At 39.9% G+C, this 18,186-nt stretch overlaps 2 protein-coding genes across 2 annotated transcripts in view; one reads left to right on the top strand and one right to left on the bottom strand.

Moving 5' to 3' along the window:
* The window catches only part of lamc1 (laminin, gamma 1), a 62,994-nt gene extending 60,185 nt beyond the window's left edge, over window positions 1–2,809 (bottom strand). The window contains exon 1 of the mRNA XM_062429562.1: window positions 2,236–2,809. Coding sequence (XP_062285546.1) covers window positions 2,236–2,608 — 373 coding nt within the window. The 5' untranslated portion in view covers window positions 2,609–2,809. The remainder of the gene's footprint in view (window positions 1–2,235) is intronic.
* Window positions 2,810–9,758: 6,949 nt separating this feature from the next.
* On the top strand, window positions 9,759–16,900 carry LOC133990136 (uncharacterized). The gene is made up of 5 exons (XM_062428310.1): window positions 9,759–9,801; window positions 9,896–10,201; window positions 15,614–15,679; window positions 16,564–16,856; window positions 16,895–16,900. Exons 1-5 carry the CDS (start codon window positions 9,759–9,761, stop codon window positions 16,898–16,900), a joined length of 714 nt encoding a protein of 237 aa, XP_062284294.1.
* The last annotated feature ends 1,286 nt before the right edge of the window (window positions 16,901–18,186 follow it).

Below are 18,186 nucleotides of genomic sequence, written 5' to 3'. Positions count from 1 at the left end.
CTGTTAAAAACAGTAGTGCTGCTGGGAGGGCACAGCGCCTTCAGAAATAGACAGGTATTTTTAAGCTCCAGGAAAACTAAGACGAGAGCGAACAGAGCAGCGGCGACGGCTGGAAGCCTGCAGAGCCGCTAATAACGACGGATTACACCGTTAATTATCATCAACTAACAGACTGATTGTTTTCTGACGACTCCAAATGCCCAAAAACACAAAGATCCAGTTTACGATGATACAAGACTCAGAAAAACAAACATATGAAGTCATTTTAAAGCTGTGAGGATGAAAAACTGTAATTAACTAAAGGCCCTCTTACTGGTTTTCAGCCACATCTCATGGCCTTCATCAGCAGGTACATAATGAACTCAGGTCACATGATGACGACTTTTTTTAAACCTGTAAAAGTCTTTTTTTCAAGAGAGAGACACATGACTACTGAGCCAACTCTGAGGACGACCAAGAGATGCGACTGAAAGCTCTGGAAAGAAACTGCTAAGTGAACCTTTACAGGGTCACCAACCAAACTCTGTGCAAATATCTTAATATGTAAAACTGACAGATTCCATGTTTTATTTACTATTTAAACATCTGGAAACTTTACTAAAATATAGAGATTTGTATTTTATTTCAGGTTGTTTTGGTCTGAAAGTAACAGAACATGTGTGCAACCTGTTTGTGTCAAAGGTCAGGAATGAACTTTCATGCTCTACTTATTCTTTGAAAACCAGACGGCTCAACTTTCATGTGCAGCAACCTGTAAGAGCTTCATCTTTCATTTATACTGACAAACTGATTCCTGAAGACCAGCTGTCCCTTTCAGAGGACGTCTCAGTCCTCCTGCCCCCCCCACCAACACACAAACACACAAACACACACACACTACTGAATCCACAGTCGCTGTGATGCGTTTACAGACCGACGGGACACCAGGCTGCTAACTTCACACCTCTGCTGGCAGTCGGAGAAGTTTGTCAAACAAACACTGAAATCACAAAGTGGACGTGATGGAGGAGAGGCTGAGTCTACAGTCAGGTTCAGAAAATAGCTGCCACCCCCCATCACACACACACACTTCACCCCCAACAATGAAAACTATGTCCGAAATCGCTGAGAGCAACCCCCCCCCTCTTCATCCCTTTATTCCCAAGATCTCCAAGTCACATCCCACATTTCCAGCTCAAACTTCTCTTCCAGCTTGTTTGAATCTATTTAAACTTTTCTATGATGTGAGTTAAACACAGTTCAGAATAACATCGTCTGCCTCAGAGCTCAGCAGCCCTGTTATCTCCACACAGACACTCATCACACCAATTCTACATAGAAAACTCGACCATTTTAAAGTTTTCCCCCTCTGGTTAGCAGTGCTGCTCTCATCATGTGACACCACTTCAGATCTTCTTTGAGTTGTGAGGACTTGCTCTTGGTTTCGGCACAGACACACACACACACACACACACACACACACACACACACACACACACACACACACACACACACACACATACAGACACACAGAGACACACACAGAGACACACACACTTCACCACACAGCTCTTTGTCTCATTCTCTGCTTTTTAGAGCAGCTTCTCTCTGCAGGCTGAGGTGAACTTTAACATGAAGCCACTGATGGCCACACCTGCTCTTACAAGTGGGACTTTTTACATAAGAAAGTATGTTTGTGGTTATGTGATGTAAGCTGAATAGAAAGAGGGAATGTTCTCATTGGTCCAGGTCGTTGTTATCTCTGGGCAAACTGATTAGAAAGCAACTGGACTGTTATATGTCCAAGTGGCTTCATCAGTTCGGACTAGTCTGGTCTAGTCTTACACATATAACAAGTCCAGCTGCTTTCTATTCAATTTAAGATAAGATCAATCAATCTTTATTTGTATAGTGACAAATCACAATTAAGTCATCTCAAGGCACTTTACATATAGAGCAGGTCTAAACTGAACTCTTTAAGTTTAATTTTAAAGAGATCCAACATTCCCAATATTCCTTGTTTAGACCCACAATGGCGACATGTGCATTATTACAGCAGCAAGTGGACAGTAGAATACAATATAAGAGCAGCAATAAGAAGAACAATAATAGTTAAAAGTTATAATTTGCCCAGAGATAAGCCGAATAAAAGAGAGATATGTGGTTGTGTTTATTCTTAGACTGTATTACAGACAGGTTTGGTTTGGTGGCTCTGTTACGCGCACAGAGGACTGGATGTGAGGGTTCGGGTCTTACCGAGGTGCAGGGTGAGGTTGATGGAGTTGGGGTACTGGATGCCCGCCAGCATGGTCTGGCTCTGCCACCAGGTGGTGTCCTGCTGGTTGTTGTAGTCGGTCAGGTACACGGCGCTGTGGTGGTTCCGGGGGTCCCGGGCGTCGCAGATGTGGCAGGACTTGGTGACCCCGGTGGCGCCGGTCTGCACGCAGTACTCCTCCGGTGGAGACCCGCAGGTGTTGGTCGCCACCACGGTCACGTTAAAAGCCGCGTTCACAAACTCCGGCATGCAGCGCTGCACTCGGTCCTGCTCGTCCACGCACTCATCCATGGCCGCGAGGACGCACACCGCCGCCCAGCTCCAAACCACCAGAGCTCGGATCAAACTTTGCATTTTTTTAGTCCTTCTGCGTCCTTCCCTCTGAAGCACAAACACTCCGACACAAACTGCTCCCACAACTTCTCCCAAAGTTTGCGCTTAGCGACAGATTCCTGAGGAGCGCAGAGGAAACATGCGTCCACAGCTTCAGTCCCGGTTCTGCTGCTCTGAGTCGGTGTGAAGCTCGGTGTGAAGCTCGGTGAGAAGCTCGGGCCTCAGCTCTTTGTGTCCGCCGCCATGCACAAAACTCCAGCAGGAAAAGACGAGATTCCAGACTACACCCAGTGCGCTACTGCGCAGGTCTGAAGCGCAGAGGACAGTCCGGCCACTTCCGTGTCAACTGGAGACAAAAGTGCAGAGAAAACTTTCCAAAGTTAAAAACACTCCAACCAGAGATGAGTTTAGGATCAGAGCTTTAGAGGAAATCAGCTCATAATGAGAAATGAAACATATAATAACATAAAAGTGTTTAAACCTGCTGCTAAATGACTCATTTCACTCATTTAGTTTAATATAGTAGAGTTTAGTTTAATATAGTAGAGTTTAGATTTAGATTAGATTAGATTATTTTATTTCGAATGTGTAAAACAAGAAAAAAAACCACAAAACAACATATATATAAAAAAAGAAAGCACAATGGTCTCACTGAAAACATGATGCACTTTCAACCACATCCGAAAGGGAAGAAGTCAAAACTCATTGAATCCCTGCTTCCTAAATCAATGCTTGCTTGCTCCTAATTTAATTACTAATTCATAACATCATACAATATCTTACTAATATATATTATATGTAACATCAATATATAAATCATTTCTACATTTTTCCAAAAAAATAGCTATATACATATACATATATAGACATACATACGTAGATAGATATACTTACATACCCAAACATACCAACAACATGCATCTAAGTCAGTTAGACCCCTCCATCCCTGTACCTCATAAAAATCATTTCTTTATACTTCTTTTTTAAACTGTATTATGTTTGGACATTCATTGAGCTTTAGATTCAGACTGTTCCATAATCTCACCCCACAGACAGAAATACAACAACGTCTCCTCGTCGTACGTACCCTAACACAGTGGAATTTAAACAATCCCCTTAAGTTATAGCAACCCTCTCTTTCAGTCTTTGAATATTTCCTGGTAGTTGATTATTTTTTGCATGTTTTATTATATCCGACTGTAAGAATAGTGTGTTTGTATGATCCTGAAAACCAGCGTTGTGAATTATTCTAATTGCTCTCTTCTGTAGAATAAATAATGGATGTAAAGTACTTTTGAAGTTATTACCCCAAACCTCTGCACAGTAACTTAAATAAGGAGAGACTAATGAACCGTAGGGAATGCGGAGTGATTTATTATCTAGGAACTGCTTTGCTTTATTTAATACTGCAATGCTTCTTGAAACTTTAGAATGTATATGTTTTATATGAGTGTTTCGTCTATTATAACCCCAAGAAATGTATTAACGGCGACTGTTTCAATAATAACCTCATCAATCTGTATCTTAGCTTGTGAATTCATTCTGCAATTGCCAAATATCATTATTTTAGTTTTGTTCAAGTTCAGTGATAACTTGTTTATGGGTCAATGATGTATAAGGATTTATTTAAAAAATAATAAATATGGGAATATATATTGCAGTAATTCAAACATTAAGAAAGGTTGAGTACACATACATTCATATTAAAATAGTAAATTAGTTGTTTTATGTGTTTTCCCATCTCGATGAATTAGAACTGACCTTAAAAAAGTCATGTGGTGCGACCGTGATCTATCTTAAAATAAATGAATTTATGTGTTTCGAAACAAATTATTTGCATGTCTTTTAAGTTTTTGTAAATAATAATCTCATATTTATGTTCTATAATGTCACAGTTGCCTTCTGAAATATATGTAAGACTTATTTTTACTGTAAATTGCTAAAAAATGATTGAAAAAATTTAAAAATACAATTCAGTTAAGCATACTGTATCAGTGATTAATATTAAAAGTGATATTTTACTCTGAATTTAATACAGTTATTGGTTTTATTGGTCGCACCACATGATGTTTTGTCACTTTAAATAACAGAAAAATTACTAATAACTTGTGTTTTTTGAAAAGTTAAAGTGAGTACATATAAAGGAAAGGTACTACATATATATGGTGTTTTTTTTAAATCAATTTAAACCTTTTTCTAACTGAAAAAAATGCAGTTAGACTGAAAATGTCATAGTCACGTCATTGACCCGTATACAGAGCGCCAGGCTCTAGTATTGATATGTTTAAAAACTGGGTGGAGGAAACCTTTGCTACAATGAGTCACAAAACAATTTTCATTTGTGGAGATTTCAATATTGACCTGTTCAATCAAAAGAAACAATGATTGAACATTTCCTTCCTTCTTCCTCCCTCCTTTCCTTCCTTCTTCCTCCCTCCTTTCCTTCCTTCTTCCTCCCTTCTTTCCTTGACTCGAGGACAACCGGACAGTTAAACTGTTATTTAAATGTGGTTTGACGGCTCATTCTTCACTTCACTAAGAGACAGCAGTGGTTGAAACCATCTCCGTTTAGTTGGTGTTCTGGAGCTTTCAGTCGTACGATCGATAACATTTCCACGTTTTTCTGAGATTTTAAGAATTTCAGAGTTACGGTTCATTTTTGAAAAGAATATAAAAAGTGTTACGATGCGAATGAAAGCTCCAGTAAAGCGACTAAATGAAACCTGTGGTGAGATTATTTGTCACATTACACCACAATGAGATCTGAGGGCCCCTGAGGGTCTGGGGTCACATTATTGGGGGGAATTTGATGTTTTTATGGCATGAAGAGGAAACTGTGGGTGTTTTAAGGTTAATTCTGAAACTTCTGAAATAAAATGAATAAAAGTTTGATATAAAGCTGTAAAGCCACAATGTAGGAACTTAAAACTGACACAAGATTTAACAGTTAACAGATAATTGAATAAAAGATGAATTTTGGGTGTAATTTCCTTTATAAATGTAGAGTTTGGTTGGTGGTCAGTCAGAAATGTCTTTGTTTGGACTCATAACTTCAGTAGTCATAAAATCCTGACCACCAAACCACAAAGGTCCACTTATCAGTTTTTCTGGTGCTTTCAATCACCTCTCTTGGTCTTCAACAGTTCTCCTCAGTCACAGTTAGTGGCTCCGTTTTGACTTTACGGCCCCTCTACAGGACGGGGCCCCCAGATCAGCTGATAATTCAGGACTCAGTTTTAACATCTTTATCATTGCAGCTTAATCTGTTCTCAAGAGGTCAGCAGTTAATCACATGATCACAAACTGCACTGTGGAGCTCTGGGGGCCCCTGAGGGTCTGGGGGCCCCTGAGTGTCTGAGGGCCTCTGAGAGTCTTGGGGTCCCTGAGGGCCCCTTAGGGTCTGAGGGCCCCTGAGAGTCTGGGGGCCCCTGAGTGTCTGAGGGCCTCTGGGAGTCTTGGAGTCCCTGAGGGCCAGGGGGCCCTTGAGAGTCTGAGGGCCTCTGAGAGTCTTGGGGCCCCTGAGGGTCTGGGGGACCCTGATAGTCTGGAGGCCTCTGATGGTCTGAGGGCCCCTGAGAGTCTGGGGCCCACTGAGAGTCTGGACGCCTCTGAGGGTCTTTGGGCCCCTGAGAGTCTGGAGGCCCCTGTGGGTCCCTGAGGGTCTGGAGGCCCCTTAGGGTCTGAGGGCCCCTGAGGGTGTGGGCACCCCTGATGTTCTGGCGGCCCCTGACGGTCTGGGGGCCCCTGAGAGTCTGATGGCTGCTGAGGGTCTCGAGGCCCCTGCGTGTCTGAAGGCCACTGAGAGTGTGAGGGCCTCTGAGGGTCTGGGGGCCCCTGAGGGTCTGTGAGCCCCTGAGGGTCTGGGGGCCCACATTCCCCTGCTGGTGATCCAAAACACAGTCAGAACTGATTTGTAGTTTTAAACAATTCATGTGTTAGAAAGTGTTAAATATGTGTGCAGACAGACGGCGCCCCCTGCTGGTCAGAAATCACAGGAACACTTTATTCAGCAGCTTCTTTCTTTTTATTCAAATGTCCTGAAAAATATTCAGAATCATTTTGCAGAAATATAAGTGATCATTTTTAGGACATTTACAGAGAGGATGGTGCAGTTTGGTACAAATTATAAGAAATAACACAAGTTGCTTTAGTTCAGGGGTGTCCAACCAGTTAGAGACTAAGCGGCAGGTCACCTGGAAGCCCTCGGTCCAGCTCAGCGATGATATTTTTGAATTGCCTGTGGTTAAGCGCATGCGTGCTGATGTAGTTGACAATTTGCATCACAGGCTTCATGACGTTGTCTAAATTCAGTGATTTAGACACGAGTTGGTCCCTGTGGATGATGCAGTGGAAATTCCAAAACTCGGGAAATGTTTGGTCAGCTTTGCACAGCCCCACAAGCCCGTTCACAAATCTGATAATGGCTGGCGCTCCATCCGTGGCTATTGCAGTTAGTTTCGGTACGGGCAGATTTGCTTTCACAAATGCAGCCATCATTGTTTCTTTCACATCTATGCCACAGGTTCTGTCTTTTAATGGCACAATATCAAGGAGTTCTTCTTTGATCACACAATCGTTTGACACAGACCGCGCAAATATTGCCAACTGAGGCTTGTTTTGTATGTCACAAGACTCATCCAATGCAGCACTAGAATACTCGCATGCTTGAAGATCAGAGTGCAACTGCGCTTCAATAGCCGTATTAATGTCCGTTATTCTGTGTTCAACCGTGTGGCGGGACAGTTAGACGTCTGATACCAATCGTTTTGTTCTTTGTCGTTTTCAGGAGATAAGATTTCAACAACGTCGCTGAGGCATTTTTTAACGAACTCCCTTGTGCAATGTTCCAAGCCAGTCGATACGATGCAAGCGTTACGTTCTCTCAGTGCTTCGTACATTTATGGAACAACTGTGTCTGCTTTTCTGCCTGATCTTTCAAAGTGATTAACTTGTGCTTGCGAAGTTCAGTCCCTTTTGGAAATTCCTGGCCGATGTTAGCATGGAGTGAGCTGAAGTGGCGCTGAAGATTTGTAGCCTTGAAATGCGCTAATGACACCTGGCATATGAGGCAGAATGGCTTTCCATTACGTTCAACAAAAAAATATAAACTCTCCCATTCAGTTAAAAAAATCCTGTGTTCATCTTCATATTTTTGTTTTGCTGTAAATTTTTTCAGAGCGGACTTGACACAAATTGTTTACTCAACAATAAGGTTTTCCCTCCCGAAAATTTGCGTCGAACGCGCATTAAAAAAAAAACTCGATATGAACCTAAGAGCCGCATGAAACCAGGCAAAGAGCTGCATGCCGCTCGGGAACCGCAGGTTTATTTACAAAAATCTGTTATATTTAACAACTTATTAACAAACAGAAAATAGTTTCAGTTTATAGTTTTGTGTGTGAAACTACATCTTAATGTTTCCAGTATGAAAATAACATGACATTAACTCTTTCAATTAAATGTCCTCAGAATTAACAGTTACACACTGAAGAACTAATATGTTCAGTCAGTTAAAGTGTTGTCAGAAGTCTCATTTTTTAAGAATCATGTATGAACTTAAATATAATGAGTACGTACCAACTAAAGCAACGTAACACTTTATTCTGTTTTTATAATAGTTTGTAACAAATTGCACCAAAATACAACAAAGAGGTCAAACACAAACACACACACACACACACACACACACACACACACACACACACACACACACACACACACACACACACACACACACACACACACACACACACACACACACACACAATATATACATACACATATACTCTTTATACACATTTGGTGACTAAACGTTGCAGAGACTAGTAGTAGTAGAAGCAATGTGTTGTTGCAGCCACCAGAGGGCAGCAGTGTAAAGGTTTTATTACTGACAGCAGCAGCACACAGCAGATAGAGGTAATGTAATATAAAGTGTAGAATGAGATGTAAACTATAGGTTTAAAGTGTCATAAAATGTCTCAACAACATTAATAATATATCATATAATGTTTAAAATATATTATAAATATTATATAATAAAAAGGGGCAGAGTTACTTTTGGTTTCCTGGAAACAGCTGAACATGTAGACTGCTGCTGGTTGTATTTGGTACCAAACTTTTATTAAATAATCATGAATTAATATTCAGTTATTTACAGACAGGTTGAATTTTCTCTTATGGTAGATTTTGAAATGTTATATATTATAACTTACCATGATTATTACACCAATTAACATTTAAATATTAGACTTAAAACTCATAAAATACAAACATAGAGGACATAATTAATCTAAACACATGTTTTTAATATAGTTCTTTGGATCAAAGCATAATAATAAAAGGTTAATACATGTAATTCAAAGGTACCATATTTATATTTATATTTTACTTTTTACATTTTAGTTTATTGGATGCATGATACTGTCAGATGATGCATGAAATACATTTTAATAATCTAAATTAGATAAATATAAGTGGAACATGTAAAGGTTAAAATCACAGTTCAGGAGGAGTTTTGTGGATTTGTAGTATTTTTTATTTTCATCACATCTGTTCTACAAACAACAGAGAACAATCTGTGTTGCTAAATTCACCACCAACCTGAACGTGTTTGTGGTTTCATGAATGTTTTTGTGTTTTGTTTTGTCCCAGATTTTTGTTCTGCTGCCAGATTAAAATCAAGATGAAGAAAGTGAAGCACACAGAGGAACAGAGACGTGGAGGAAAACATATGATTAAAAAATAAAGAGTAAAATCATTTTAAAAACAGTTGAGATAATATCAGTCCGTCTCTGCTCTCCATCACTTTCACTGTTAAACTAATATGAGTTTGTGTTTGTGCTTCTTTTAAATGCAGCTGTAATGATTTTAAATATTTGAATAGAGGTGATAAATTATCACATTAACACCTGTGAACAATCAAACAGTGATGTGTCGGTGACGTCCGTCTCCATGGTAACTGTGTGCAGCCTGTTGCTCCTCCGCTCAGCAGAAAACCACACAGCAGCAGCAGCAGCCTTATGTGTCTGCTGCTGGGGCTGATGGGAGGTTTGAGGAACTGTTAGAAACCACGTGGCCCTCGTCTGATCTCACAGCTCGTCCTTGTTTGGCCTCAGCTGCATCAGAGCGCCACTTCTCCCCAGGTTCACCAGAGGAAACACCACTGTACACAATGCTTTTCCTCCCAGCTGCTGCTCTGTGCTGTCTGTGTTCAGGTGAGTGTTTCCAGCCAATCAGGAGCCCACAAACTCAACCTTTAACAAACACTGTCACACTGACCTTCATCTGTGTGTGTCTGTTTCTCTACAGCGCTGGTTGCCATGGCAGCACAGCTGACTCAGGATGATTTAACATTGACCAGGAGAGCTGGTCAATCAGTCTCCTTCAGCTGTCAAGGAACTGACCAGTGTTACAGTGAATATGTATACTGGTTCCAGAAGAAAGACACAGAAACATTCAAATTGATTATTGATATTGACAGCGCGAATGGTAACTTAGATAAAAGTTACAATCACCCTCAGAAAGATGATTTCTCATCTGTAGAGACACAGAACGGCTGGGGGTTGCAGATCCAGACAGTTAAACTCTCACATTCAGCCACCTACTACTGTAGCTGTTGGATAGGCTCCCACAGTGAGAAATGATCCCTGCAGCCTGTACAAAAACCTCCAGCTGTCAAACGGTGTTATTGACAGGAAGAGAGCAGTAAACCACAGCCCAGGTTCACATATTTCACCTCCATCTCAGCCAGAGTCACAAACAAACTGAGCTGAGGACAAAATGTCTGTCTGTTGGTGTCAGGATTTAGATTTCAACATTATATTGAATTGATATTATTGATCAGGTCTTTCAGCAGGTTTCCTGTTGTTCCACACAGTGAGAACAAAGAAGCAACACAGAAGCACAATGATACAACAAGATGAAGACAAACAAACACAAATATAACAGATAAAAGAGACAAATAATGGAGAGATCAAAAGTCAAACTTTATTAGCATTTGATTCAGGAACAAAAATAACAAAATAATAAATAGAAAAATAATCATAATGGCTCAAAAATTGTGAGATGGCCACATTTTTTTCTGCCCTTATCTTTCCTATAGGACTGCGTCCATGTCACATGACTTTCAAGTTTGCGAAAACATACAAAATGGCTGCCGTTCAGTATAAAATTAAATATTTTAAAATAGTTTTGGCATTAAACTGCATTTTGATGACGTTTCTAGCTAGAAGTATGCATTTTATTTTCAAAATCTCCATTCAATGAATGTATATAATGTAGTTTAGTTTATTATTTAGTTTAATAGTTTATTCGTAATTTTTATTGTGAATAATTTTTCAGTTCTTGCCACAAACTTGTAGGAAAGTTATGTTTTGTCATTTGCCACGTAAATACGTTTTTATTCAACATAATTTTGCTTTCCTACAAATACACTCAGCCACGTGTGGAGCTATTATGAATTCAAACAACCTTTTTTTGTGTTTATTATTTTTCTGTGAATATTCTGAGATGAGAAGTTATTTAGAAGAGCAGTAATATTGGTGACGGGCGATGAGATTTGTCAAGTGCCTTGAGATCCTTAACAATACTTGATTCGTCTTTTTTTTCAACAGGACGCGCTCATTTTATTTAATGGATTAATTTATAATTCCTGTGTATCTTGTATATCCACTTCTTTTTTATCTTGGTCACTCCATGTCTTAGGAAATCTGTGTGTTTATTGGTGAAGCCTTAAGCTTTGGAGCACTTTTATCTTTATCGTGTTTTTCTCTTTTGGTTGTTATGGTGTAATGTTGTACGTATGGATTAATGGGTGACAACTCACTGCAAAGCAAATCTACCTACAGGTATCAATAAAGTAACCTCAACCCAGCAGAATTAGCACTGTAGTGCTTACTTGTATTAAGCTTTTATGTGTTTTTCATAGAATTGGAAGTTGTTAATAATGAATTGAGAGTACACTAACGAGTAAAAGAGGATGATAAACACATTTCTGTAATCAGATTTTAAATATCTAATTGTCAAATGAGTGAAAAATATTTTTAACCTTATTTTACCCAATTGATAGCGCCCTCAGTTGTTGACTATACTCACATGATAGCTGAGGTCAAAATCTCTCCAAAACAGTTGGTCTCATGTATGTAGCCTCTTTTATCGCTAAATTATAAGCTCTCTAATATGCACCAATATCAAGGTTCAAAGGTCAGTGTTATGAAGCAGGAGCCATGTACAGTCTTCATACTGACATAAGTTACTCTCCTGGTGGAGACCTTTCCAACAATGTATTTGGTTTAGCTCTACGACAAAGTTTGAATTTTCACATTTCATGGACCCAAGCCATGCAGGCTTCATTTCAGAGAGCAATTTGAAGACCCATATTATAAAATAAAGCCTTTTGTTTATTTTACAGTGGAACTACGGACCAACATGAGTCACCTTCAGAGATTACTATTACTATTCTTTTGACAATCTAGGGCAGCACTGCAGGCTTGGAAGAAGGCCTGAAGTAGCCTAGTTGCTTTAAGGTTAGGCTGAAAAGACCAAACCATTCTCATTAATGCAAGAGTTACTACGCTGCTCAAAAAACAAAGGGAAACACTTAAATCACACATTGGATCTTGATTAATGAATGATTTAAGTTGAAAATATTTACTGATGTATATTGTATAATTTGGTGAGAACAAAATGGCACAACAAGCACAGGTCCTACTAGAGGACATTAGGCCTTCATGCACATTTTGCCTCATTTTGCAGTGGCATAACGTGCTTTACATACAATATTAAAAGAATTGAGACAAAGTGCCAAAGAAACACGTTCTGAAAAGGACATTTAAATATAATTAAAATGATTCATTAAGAGTTAAGACAATATAAAATAAATACAATAATAAAAGTTACCTGTAAAGCATCCACCAGAAGGTTTCAGTACTTTAGTGGCAACTTGACTCTGTCAAGTTTGATGGTCAGCAGGTTGATGGTTGGAAGAAGCCCCCCCATCATGGCATTTGCTTCTCCTTGCAAGATGTTGGTTGCCTGGGCAACTAGACTCATGGTAGCGGCATACTCCTCTTCATCCTCTCCTGGTTGAGATGCATCACCAGGATCACCATCACTTCCCACATCATTGCTGTTCTCATCTTCACCAAAAACTTGGAATGCTTTTATGAAGTTGGAGCTGTCGTTGGTTGTTATTCACACAATCTTCCCCCAAACCTCAAACTCTGAGTGGATGTCATTCAGGGCGCTTGCCAAAACATCAAATTTGTACAAACCTCTCAGTTGTTTACAGGCTAGAGCTGCTGAGCATCTTTTGAGACTGGTAGTATCAATCCAATGGCCAGTAACACCAATGAAGCTCCGCCTTCTGACAGACCAGCAGTGGTGGCGATATGGTCGACTCCCATCATGACCTCAGTCACCGCCATCTTCATTCCTATGGAGGCATCATCAATCATGGAGCACAGGGTCAGCTGTGACATAATTCTTGCATTAGGCTGCAGTTCCTTCACAAAATCTTGAAATGGTTGTTGTTCAATAACAGGGAATGGCTGGAGCTCCTGGACCACATACTTCAGGATAGCTTTGTCAATGGACCTCTGAGACACAGTCCTGGTGTTCACCAGTATGGTCTGCCTAATGGTGGAGGTGGTGGGAAGAGTCTCAGGAGCCCTTTTTCTCCTTCTTGATGTCAGTTCTTCATATTTGTTGAGGTGGTCTACATGCTTTCTCTGAAACAGTGAGAGAAAGACATTTTATAAACAAAACAACTTAAGCTACAGGATTTAAAAGTCACTCAACAATAACAGTCATATGACCATTATTTGACATTATCTTTATCTCTCTGCAAGAATTATGAACACTCATGGACTGCCACCCATACCACCCGTTTACCCATCGTGTAGCCTGTACTGTATTTGTGTTAACTGTTTGTTACTTTGTCACTTTGTCACAATTGTTGTGTGGCAATAAAAGCACTTTGACTTTGATCAATAATGTAAACCTACATTCACAATATATAACATTAGCCAAACTATAGCCTATGACCACTGAGTTTTGAGGTAATTAATTCAAAGCAAATGTCAAGTTTAACAAAACCCATGGTGCTTTTGAAGACGTGAATAATCCTGAACGCTCCTTTGTAACCGGCCATCAATTAACACTAACTTACCTGAGGAAATATTTGGCTGACAGTTAGGCTATACCAGAAACCGTTATTAACCATTTCAGTATTATGGACATGTCTTCAAGAGTTTTATGTTGAATTAATTCTGGGGGAAAAAAATCGGTTGTGTATTTAAATGTCTGCATATAGGCTAATCAACAAAGTTCGCTAGCACATGTTAGCCAGATATCTGAACCGGCTTATGATAACTAATTAACGTTAAATAACATTGACGTTGTGGTTTCACTGAATTAAGTTAGCAGAGTTAGCAGCAGAGTCTGCAGTAGGTGCTTCCAGGATGGGATCAGTAACGTGACATGCCTAGACATGCAAGCTTCTTCTTCACGCTTGGCGGTTAACATGACAACAAACAGGCATTACATCACCAACTCAAATTTCTTCTGATTTTATTTTGTAGTAACGAGTGACAAAGATGGTTAGGGGAAATGTATCAGAGTAAAAGTGAAATTTGCCAGAAATATGAGTAATGATGTGAAGTACAGATACATGAAAAAAAGTACAGTAACAAAGTATTAGTACTTCATTACATTACAACACTGCCTTGTATTCAACAAGAACTAAAACACTGCTGCATTCAGCTGGGGACTCTTGAAAAGTACAGAGAGAGTTCAGCCCCTCCCAGGAGTTTGGTTCCAGAGCCAGAGCTGTGCGTAGAGGTCAGTCCAAACAAATGTAGTTGGTACCGCTCCAACTCTTGCACTAGCTCCGGATCTTCCCCCACCTTGGCCCACGCCTGATCGACATTGCACCTGACCCCAGACTTTATCCCTGCAGCATCTCACTGTTTATTCAGGCTGTGCCTGACCTCCCCTCCCAGGCCGGACTGCAGGATAGTGCCCTGGTCTCCCTCTTCTGGGCGAGGTTCTCACCTCCCTTACTTATTGCTTCATTGGGATCGACAGACTTCTGTCGCTGTCAGGCTCAATGGACAGGTCTATCTATCTATCTATCTATCTATCTATCTATCTATCTATCTATCTATCTATCTATCTATCTATCTATCTATCTATCTATCTATCTATCTATCTATCTATCTCTTTTTAGTCTGGAACCTCAGATGGGACCAATGAGAGGGACTATTACACAGCTCCCAGGATCACAGTGACGATTCGCATCAGAGTACCAGTAAGATGTGTTTTGATCACATTTCTAGTGAGAAATATGAATTTTAAAGAATCTTCATTCAGTGAATATATATGATGTTTAGTTTGTTGGTTATTGTGAAGATTTTTTACTTTAATCTCAGAAGTTTTTTCTTGGAATATTATCCCCCTCCCACGGCTCCATCTTTTTTTTTTTACCTACAGTGACTCCAATACACATTCGTAGTTGTTTATCTTAAAGGTACAATGTAATTTTTATTGAATTACTTCGTTTATATGCACCTTCCTCTTGCTTTCCAAAGAAACTGTATAAATAATTTATTATAAACAGTAACACTCATTGTTCTTATTCTCTCCTCCTTGTGTATGTGTATGTTTTTAAACTTGTTTTAAACTTGCTGCTGAATTGTAAAACCCTTCGAGCTGCATTAATTGTGTGAAAGGTGCTATAAATAAACGTCATTCATTCATTCATAACAGTGAGGAGGTTTGTTTGCTGCCCCCCAGTGGTGGATAAGTCTTTTATGTCAACACTCAACATGTGTCATGTGTTGGACTGATTAGAAATGTAGCAGGATCCCGCTTCTCTCTTTAAAAAGGCTGAAATCAAGAAAAATACAACAAAAGAAGAGACAGTCATGTTGATATGAAAATTAGAGAAACACATCATGGAGATGAAATATGAAACTGCTTCATAATTTGGATTCTTTCACCTCAGCTGACACATTCAGCAGCAGAGAGGTTTTTGTACGAGGCTTTTTCACTGTGTCGACTACATCTTTGGCTCTGGCACTAAACTGTTTGTAGGTAAGTCTAAACTTTCATTTTCCTTCACTTGTTGTATTGAACAAGTTGAAAATGTGTTTGTAGTTTTAGTTTCTGCTGCTTCAGGCTTTACATGTTAGTTTGTTCATATTTAGTAGAAAATTCTTTCTGCAGCCGTTCTTACATAAAACTAATCAATAATTCCTGAAAAGAGCTTCAAATCTCACTGCACACCACAAGTTATTCTTTATTTATGCATCACATCAAAGTTTGTTTCCAGCCAAAAAGTCTGATATCAGTAATGTTACAAATAAACAGGATTTAATCATCTCAGTGATTCAGCAGCAGCTCCTGTTTGTTAAAAACAAGATGATATATGATGTGAAACATCATTTAATAAATGTTCCTAAATGTCATTTTAGAAGCAAATAGTCATAAATATATTGTGTTAAATATACAGTATATATTTATTAAATGGTAAAATGTATCTCATGATAATTGTGTTTTTATGATGATAAATATGTTTATTAATAGAAACTATATTAATGCATGAAGGTAAAAAGAGATGAATATGTTATTACGATGAATATAATTTATAGATAAAATGTATAATTGTATCTTAATTCACATTTAATATAAATGCTGCTACGTCAAACACGAGGGGGGCACAGTGGAGGCCCAAACAGGTAATGAAGGCTTGGTGACTGTGTTCAGCAGTGATTCAGCTTCATCTGGAGACGCTGTCAGAGAGAGCAGAGGAGCAGAGCGCTGACATTTCTCACTGCAACTCCAAACATTTGACTCCTTTTCTGTTTCATGTGATCATGTAGTTTCCAGGATCAGACTGAATGCAGTGCAGTGCTGTAAGCTGCTGTTGACTGTGTGAATGTGTGTCTGTGCTGCTTGTTGCTGCTGTCAAACTTCAGATGAGCAGGTAGTGAAGCCCGTGGTGAGCGTGTACCCAGCAGCATCCAGAGCCCACCTGGAGGGGAAGAGCTCCCTGCTGTGTCTGGCCTCAGCCATGTCTCCTCCTCTGGTCCAGTTCTCCTGGAAAAGACAGAAGAAGAACGGCTCACTGGAGGATCTGACCCCTGCTGAGTTTGAGCAGCTGGAGCTCAGAGAGCCGGGACGCAGCGCCTCCATCCTGCTGCTCCATCAGCAGGAGAACAGCACATATAAATACCACTGCTACGTCAAGCACGAGGGGGGCCCAATGGAGGCCCAAACAGGAAATAAAGGTTTGGTGACTGTGTTCAGCAGTGATTCAGCTTCATCTGGAGACGCTGTCAGAGAGAGCAGAGGAGCAGAGCGCCGACATTTCTCACTGCAACTCCAAACATTTGACTCCTTTTCTGTTTCAGAGGTTCCAGCTGCAGCAGCCTCCTGTCCTCCAGAGAGAGAGCCAGCAGACCTGCCAGCTCTGCAGCAAGCTGACTGTAAGATCACCTGCTGCCTCTTTGCATGCTCTGACAGCTCCAATGTCCTGCTGCAGTTAGGGCTGCATATCAGTCTGTTCACTTTCTGCTCATCATTGAAGGATTTAAACATACACTCCCTGATTCTGTTAGAGTGTCCCACAGCACAACAAGTCCCACTGAGAGAGCTTTCACTGCACAGGCTGACTAATAACACCTTTTGGGGGAGCGACACTACATTTTAGGCTTTGAGGGAGATATAACAAGTTTAGGGAGTCTATCTTAAAGCTGCACTAATCAATAGTTTTATATTAAGAAAGAATCTAATGACTAAATGAGCTTTTTAGCCTCTTTTAGCTGCTAGTTGTGGTTTTGTGGCACATTTCCTGTCTGGTTCAGTCTCAGTGTTTCCAGCAGCAGCAGCTGTTTTCTAATGCAGTATCAGGCGCCTCTTTCACCATAACCGCAAAATAAAACGGCACGTACTGCAGATATAATTAGGCTCTATCACAGAGGTCTGTAGGATCATTTTTATGTAATCCATGTACAATTACGCATTGTGCATGCACAATCATATACTTTTGTCGTGTAGACTGTTGTCGTGTTTTCTGCTGGACCAGTGTGGGATGGATAGGGTAATATTTTATTGATTCATTTATTGTTCAGTCTATGGGAGAGTCTGAGACTGAAACAAGACGGCTGAAGAGCTTTTCCACATTAAAAGCCGCGGACGTAGCTGTCGGCTTCAAGCGCTCTCAAGAACTTTGTCTCAACACTTCAAAATTTGAATTCATTTATTTTTCGTTCTCATAACAGCTTTAAACATATTTCTAAAATAACTTAAATAACAAAACGAAAAATCTACTCAGTTCATAATAAAGTTCTCAAACAGTGATCGAAACGGTATATCTCCACCAATAAAATCAAATCCTGTTTAGGGCCCTAAAAAGCTGTCCGGCCCTGACTTGTTGTATTTAATAAGGGCCTTTGAGCTGTCAGTCAAACTGTAGTGGACCCCTGTCTTCATGTAAAGCTGCTCGTCCCGTGTGGAAAAGTCCAAGTTATAATGAAGAAAATGTGATGATATTGTGATGAAATGTCCACAGTTGAACAGACCTGTGTGTGTGTGTGTGT

Source organism: Scomber scombrus, chromosome 11 (assembly GCF_963691925.1).
Source record: "Scomber scombrus chromosome 11, fScoSco1.1, whole genome shotgun sequence".
In the NCBI taxonomy this organism is placed as follows: Eukaryota; Metazoa; Chordata; class Actinopteri; order Scombriformes; family Scombridae; genus Scomber; species Scomber scombrus.
This window is presented reverse-complemented; position numbering and strand designations above follow the sequence as displayed.

Coding starts and splice junctions, on each gene's coding strand:
- LOC133990136 (XM_062428310.1), top strand. CDS start 9,759: ATGCTTTTCCTCCCAGCTGCTGCTCTGTGCTGTCTGTGTTCAG. Junction 9,802..9,895: donor TCTGTGCTGTCTGTGTTCAG/GTGAGTGTTTCC, acceptor GTTTCTCTACAG/CGCTGGTTGCCATGGCAGCA. Junction 10,202..15,613: donor AGCCACCTACTACTGTAGCT/GTTGGATAGGCT, acceptor AGCAGCAGAGAG/GTTTTTGTACGAGGCTTTTT.